General features: G+C 47.2%; 1 protein-coding gene across 1 annotated transcript; it reads right to left on the reverse strand.

Annotated features, from left to right (window-relative positions):
- Positions 1-1,703: 1,703 nt before the first annotated feature.
- Positions 1,704-4,933, reverse strand: LOC142790440 (uncharacterized). The gene has a single exon (XM_075885257.1). It carries the CDS (start codon positions 4,931-4,933, stop codon positions 2,858-2,860), a length of 2,076 nt encoding a protein of 691 aa, XP_075741372.1. The 3' UTR covers positions 1,704-2,857.
- Positions 4,934-7,399: the final 2,466 nt, after the last annotated feature.

Consider the following 7,399-nt stretch of genomic DNA (forward strand, 5'->3'; position numbering starts at 1 on the left):
GCACGGACCTAATAATGGGGGAATTTCAGCCAGTGCTAGCATTAGCTCAAAACCCAGCACGCAACGAAAAAATGAAGACGAGGGAGCTGCCATCATGGCAGAGCACTGTCCCTTCGATACTATATGCATAGACGCAGTCCGCTATGCAGGGCTTCTCTCCGTTTTTAAGTGCTTTTTATGTGAGAGTGTCCTTTGGACAAAGTTATTTTTCTAAACCACGGTGTAGTATTACCGGCGCAATAGCTTTTCGAGCTGTTCGTTCCAAAATAAAGCACTGCAGCGGCGCACGCACGTGCTCTCACAGTGGTACCACAGAACACCTATATACTACCTAAATACTACCTATATACTACCAATACTACACTGCGGCTGGTCGTCTGGGTGCGACCAGCTGAGTTGTGTCGCAACTCACCGCCAGATGCTCTTTTTCAGTGTGCCACGTATCCAGAGCTGGTCTCCCATAGGGTGACACCATGGCAATTAACGTCCTTCACCTCCCCCGGAGTGAAGAAATGTCTTCCAACTGGGACTGGTAGGGTGAGGCTGCCAATGGTCTGACCGGTGCGAGTGCCGGAAAATCAGTACTGGAATAATCAACAGCCACCTGCATACGCAGGAGCAAGGTAGTCGACTCCAAATGAGCGCTCGTCACCAATCCGTCCGGGCCCTCCAAGGGCGGCAGAAACTTCGGTACCCGCATGCGACCAAAGGCCTCTCTGAAAGAAGCCGAAAAGATGCTTCGCCTTGAGCAGGCCGAGTTGCATTCTGCCCCATATTGGTCTTTTGCTGCCGTTACTTCAGAATGGAATACTGCCAATGCCTTGGATTAGTCGTATTGATAAAATGCCTTGAAGTCCCGGTCACGTCGTTAGAAACGCCTTCTGTTTGCGTTAACACGTGTTCTTTCTTCCACCCAGCTACAACGCCTACCAGGATTTCCCAGCCGCCCTCTACTTCACTGGGCATGTTTCTGTAAATGGCCATGATACACTTTGTATAAACCTTCTATTACACAATCCAGTGCTGTCAGTGACCTGAGGTCGGCCCCCACCATTCGGTCGAACCAGACGTCCCTACCGAGCACCCTGGAGTTTGGCCTAGGTGAAGCGCGTCAGCCGCTTCCTGGACTTAGCTTCGTCTGCTCCAATGTGTGCCTCAATGTTCCGATGTTCTGAATTAGTGACGTCCTCACGAATTTCCCATTGAAACCCAGCCTGAATAGCAGACGACGTGGCCACATCGTCCGCTCTGCCAGCTGGATCGACGTGTAACGTCGATCCAGCTGGCAGCGTGTCAAGGCTTGTATGTGGGACGTGCATTCGAATCGTTAAGTACAATTAATTCATATACAAAGTCAGAGTATCGGCCCTGACAGTATACTCCAACCACGAGCCGCGTGACTCGAATGGGGCATACATCGAACAATGGTTGTTGATATATTACTGCGGCATCAAGGTCTTCGTCCACCGCAACCACACCAAAACCCGCCGGAAGATGCAGGATCTTCCTCGATGGCCTGTGCGGGTCCAACACAGCGGCCAGACTGAATGACCCCGTGACCATACATTCACAAAAGGTGCCGGTCGCCAGGCGAGCGTGGTCGAGGTTTACCTGAATAAAAGAGGTCTGTAACCTTCGCCTTTGATTCCTCCCCAGAGTCGCGGCTTTGCCATTATGCAACGCCATAGCAGGGTAGCGCTACGCCCAAGTACCAATTTGCATGTGGTAGTGGGACTAAATGCCGCATCAACATAACATAACAGTCAAGATGACATTGCTCTGCAGCATTGCCCCCGTTCCGCTTCCAGGCTATGAATCAAACCTTTCTCTTAAAAAAACAACACGATGCATACAATCGGGCTCACGTGGTTATGCTCACCGATTGACACTCTGCCCAGCCAGGAGTGGCCTAAGTGAACGCAGCACAATACCCCCGCGCTTCGGCAGCCTTTGCACGGTAGCGCAAACAAAGTACAGAGACAAGAGAAAGCACACTCTCGTCGTTATCAGCCATCGCAAAGGCAGCCAATGAACGTCCACTGCGTAGAATCGTCGTGGTTGTTGATTCTGGGAGGACCCCACTCTAAATATATTCTCAGATGCTTTTCTCCCCGTAACAATATCAACTGAACTGCAATTTGCTGCCACAGCAAGTAAGTGCTCAATGTGGTCTTTGATGATCATACTGCGACATCTGAAATGGTCAGACAATACCTGAACCGAAATGTCGCAGCTTTGAATTGCCATTTTTGCCGATTCCTGTCAAGTAAGCGAGGATACATTCAAATAATTCTATCTTGGCTAGTGAAGGATTGGTGTGAATGTTCGCTCTGAATTGGTCTGAGAAGCCTTGCTCCTCACAACGTTTGGCAGATAAACTTCACATATGCAGAAAATGCCTGGCAATGCTGAAGTGGTAGCATGTTGTGGTCTCCCAGCGAATGGCTTACTATGGGGTCTTGCCGTGGTCATGCAGGGTGCTGGAAAAGTTGTAGAATGTGGCTCGGTTGCAAGTGTATGCTTGTCTCGTCTGTGTATCGAGAGAAAAGAAGCAACTGAGCAAGTTAGTATCCCTGGCTAATACTCCTGCTCTACTTCCATTATTTTTTTTTTTTCATTTTTTAAGGTTTCCCTCAAAAACTTTGCTCAGAGTACTGTCTATATCCTTCCATCTTCCATTTTTCACACCCCTCTGCATCAGAATGAACCTCCTTGCATTGAACTTGTTTGGATCTCAACCCAATTAGAAAACAGGCAAACAGGCTTGACGCATCAACATACTCAAGATCTTGTTGGCCGAGCAGCTCACCACCCAATGCAAAATTCTTCAAATTTAATATATTTTACATTCCTCCTTTCAAGTGTGCAAAAGTGGCAGAACAACGTGTCCTCGTTTGTAGCACAGCCTCAGACACTGAGGTGTGTTCTGGAGCTCTTGAAGGGGCCACACCTTAGTTTTATCACTAAAGGTGTCACAGCGCCATATGTCAAGCTGGGAAGACTTGAGAGGAACCTTGAAAAATTCTCTGGCATAAGGAAGAATTCCTCCCTTGAACTGGTCTCCCATAATCTCTTCAACAACAACAGGGCCATCCTTCAACAAGAAGCAGTCTCCAGGTTGCACTTGTTGCTGCGTCTTTTTAGCATCATTATAGGATGGGTACCTCAGTTCAGAGATCCTCCTGCTTAACTGCGAAAGTGGCTTGTTAGAAGATCGCAGCCACTTCTTCATTTTTCCAAGGTAGCTTTCAAAAGGAAATGCACTAAACTGATCTAATGGGCCATGCTCCCTGCACTGGTCGGCAAGGTGAACAACTGTGTGTACATTGTACACTAGCTGCTTTTTCCCATATAGCTCACCAAATTCTTGCACAAAATACCTGAGAACTTCTTTTGCAAAGTCATTGTACTCAAGGTAGTGCTTTGGTGACGCTAAAATTCTGATGGCCACATGAAACATTAAAAAATGCTTGTATTGAGACACAGACAGAACAGGCTTCAAGACAATAGGCCCCACATATAGGAGAAATGTGCGGAACTCTGTTGCCTTCCATCGATCAAGTTCTTCTGTGCCCCTTGGCTTTCGCTGGAAATGCATTGGAAAGGCCTTGGATGCCTCTCGCAAGCTCTCATTTAGTTGGCAACGATGAGCTCTGCTCAGTCTATTGCTGTGGCCTTGGCATATCCAGTTTCGGAGAAGCCGACGCATGACCCCTAAGCAGACAAGGTGCATGTATTCTGTTGGAAAGAATGCAACCATGTCAACATCAAGTGACAGAAAAGGTGAAGCAGCAGTATGATGGCGTTTGTTCTCTTGAGAACGAAACGATGCATCAGTCCGTGCTGGTGCATGAAGTCTGGGAAATGTGACCCTGTTTTCGACATGCTTTCCTTTTTGGATGCACCGCTCACAGGCATAATACCCAGTGTGGCCAACAATACACTTGATGTAACTTCTTGCAGGGGCGTCACACACCATGGCTTCAATGCGCACATGTACGTGAATGTCTCCTATGCTGAACCCCTCAGAGGTTAGCTTGGTGACTTCTTGCACGAATGGCCGCAAATAATCCTCTAGACACGGTGGCTTCCCTGCGCCGGAGTACACACTGACAACAAATGGCGGCGACGCCTGCACATTTGTTATGCGGCACAAAATGGGCCAGAAAGCAAGCTGGCTGCTTTTGTACAGTGGTACTCCATCAATGTTGCCTTGCAGTTTCAGTTCACAAGGAAGTGCTTGCACTTGACGCAATACTTGACGGATGCCTTCTTCAAGACCGAAGTGAACAAACGAACCATTCTGCTCCACCTGAGCTTTACGCTCGGTTTTCAAAACGGTTCTTGCATCTTTGGGAAGGTCAGCGACGCCTCTACGCCGACAGAAGTCGAGGACATCGTTAATGCAGGCATGCGTCATATTATGCTTGCCTGCAATGAGTGCAAACTCTCCGCTTGCAGGCAATTCCGCCGATTCAACGGAAAGCCTTGCGCTGCTCGTTAACGCTGCACCCTCGCCCGGCCCTGTGCGGCTGTCTGAAGTGACGCCGTCATCACTCGATTCGCAGCCAAGCGGACTGTCTTCGTCACTTGAGCTGCACTCAGGGCCGCTTTGCATACATAGCGGCACCCCTTCAGACTCTTCGCCGCACTCGACAAGATCAGCATCTTGTTCGCAAATGCGGTCGTCTTCGCTCTCTGAAACTGCGTTGAACCGCTTCGGCGCAGGCTCACCTGCGTTGTCCAAGGAAGTTTCATTTGCCAGCCTTCTGCGGCTCACCGGCGCAGGAGGATTCACGCGAGCAGCACGCACTCCATCGTTGCGCATGAAATCGCAACGAGGCCCCGCGACAAACTGCGTGATTCCGAGTTCGCTCAGCGCCTTGTCATACTCCCTCCTCACACTGCGACATGTCCTCCACTTGGAGGACATGATGACGGAACTAGATGATACGGAATCCCCAAACCGCAACATTTGCAAGCCACAACTATGGTGGCTACCATACCACAACCCTAGCAAACAATTCAATGGTGGGGCCAGAAAATCTACCTGACTAGGCCTGGAGCAACAAGCCAGAGGCCAGAGAGCATATTCTTGGCTGGATGGGTGGATGAATGTGGCTGTATCCTTTAGATCGGGCGGCGGCTAGCGCCACCTAGCCGTAATGCTTAGTGAACTAACCACTAGATTTATCTTTTTTTTTCTCCTTCAAATAGTAAAGTTGGACGGGTACTTTGCAGTGAAGGGTTTAATTTTCACTCGTGCTTTGACTTTAGCCACCAATCAGATAACCTCCTAATTAAGCCTACCCGCTTAAAGTCTATTTTGCCCTCCCTGTCCCTAAACCCCAGTGCTTTGAAAAACTCTGCGCCATCATCTTGAACTATAGGGTGAAGCCTTTATCAGAACATTATCAAGTGCTCGGCAGTTTCTTCTTCCTCCCCACACGCACTGCATACCGTGTCTACCCCTTCGTATTTGGCCTGATATGTCTTGGTTCACAATACTCCCGTCCTGGCCTCAAACAGTAGAGAACTACCCCGAGTATCATCATAGATCTTTGGCAATTTTCTGCTTAAAAGTTCGATAAATCTCTAGTGCGGACTTCTTAATCATGTCAATTCTCCACATGTCAGTCTCAGCTTCCTTCACCTTCTTCTTAACCGATAATTGTTTTTGGTTTGACCCCCTGCTGTTTTCTAAGTATTTGCCAGTCAATTTTCTGGTTCCCTTCCTCCATTTTGTATCGATATTCTTCGTGTACAAGTAACTCAATACCTTCCTAGCCCAACGCTTTTCCCCCATTTCTCTCAATCGCTTCTCAAATTTTATCTTGCTGCTAGCTTCCCTGCCCTCAAATGATGTCCATACCATATCACCTTGTGCTTCCTAATTTGGTGTATTTCCGTGAGCTCCTAAGGCAAGCCTACCTATTCCACGTTGCTTAATTTCCAATCTTGCTTGAACTTCTGGTCTCATGCACAAGACCGCATTGCCGAACGTCAGCCCAGGAACCATGACCCCTTTTTATATTCCTCTCACAACATCATACCTATTGTAATTCCACAGTGCCCTATTTTTCATCACTGCTGCATTCCTGTTACCTTTAGTCGTCACGCATGTTTCGTGTTCCCTTAGGTATTCGGTCCCATTGCTTATCCATACGCCCAGTTATTTGTATTTATCTGTTATCTCTAGCGTGACTTCCTGTATTCTAAGCTCACTACCTTCGTTATAATTAAAAATCATGACTGGTGATTTTTCCTTACTGAATCTAAAATCTAACCTATCTCCCTCATTACCGCAGATGTCCATCAATCTCTGCAAATGTTCCTTGTTGTCGGCCATTAGCACTATATCATCTGCGTACATCAATGCTGGTAGTGCCTGATCAATGAGTTTTTCTTGTTTGACTAAAGAGAGGTTGAAGCCAAGTCCACTTCCCTCTAATTTGGCCTCTAATAATTGTAGGTACATCATGAATAACAAGGGTGACAGTGGGCACACCTGCCTAAGTCCACGTTTCACCACTGTGGGCTTGGATACCTGTTTTTCCCACTTTATAACTACCTTGTTAGTTTTATAGATTTCCTTTAAAAGATTAGTGACTCCATCTTCCACACCCAGTGTGTCTAGTATTCCCCACAAGTCCTCTTGAACGACGCTATCATACGCTCCCTTGATATCGTACGCTCCTTTGAATTTCTGCAGGCCGGTAGGAAGCTTCACAGCGTAGCGCCTGATTTTGTGAAACGGCGCAGCCATGCAGGCAGGGCATTCAATCCCCTCCCTATTTTTTGTATGCTACTGTCCTTGTCTACATCGTAGAACACATAACAGTAATGATAGCAAACAGATCATTGATTCGGGTAGGCTTCGTGTTTTTATTTATAATGGAACAACGAGGAAGCTGCTGAAGTTCGTGCCTGTATACAGCTGCTTTATATGGAGATGAAACTTTAACGAAAAAAAAAATGTAGTGATAAACGGTAGGCTCATAACAAACAACATTTTTCTGAGGGTGCATGGAATATATGTCCCATGCAAGGCTATGCATTGCCGTCCTTACTGCATTACTTATGTACACGTACTGCAGGGCATGCAAGTGTATGCAGACATACGCTGACGAAATGACATTATTTGCTACATACACACGTGCACCGCACCAAATAAGACGTACGTGTTTGTATAGTCAGGGAACACTCGTGAATATTGATTAAATCACACAGCTGGCTTACAGTATAAGACAAACACGATTGCGAGCAATAAAATGCGGCGCTGTTTAAAGAGGCGGACCCAGGTTACGAGCAGAATTATCAGTACGGCATACACACCACGTGTCAAGATTTTGCAACATCTAAAGAGACTAAATATGAAAATTTGCCTTTGTAAGTTAAC

The sequence above is a fragment of the Rhipicephalus microplus genome, unplaced genomic scaffold (genome assembly GCF_043290135.1).
Source record: "Rhipicephalus microplus isolate Deutch F79 unplaced genomic scaffold, USDA_Rmic scaffold_105, whole genome shotgun sequence".
NCBI classification, from domain to species: Eukaryota; Metazoa; Arthropoda; class Arachnida; order Ixodida; family Ixodidae; genus Rhipicephalus; species Rhipicephalus microplus.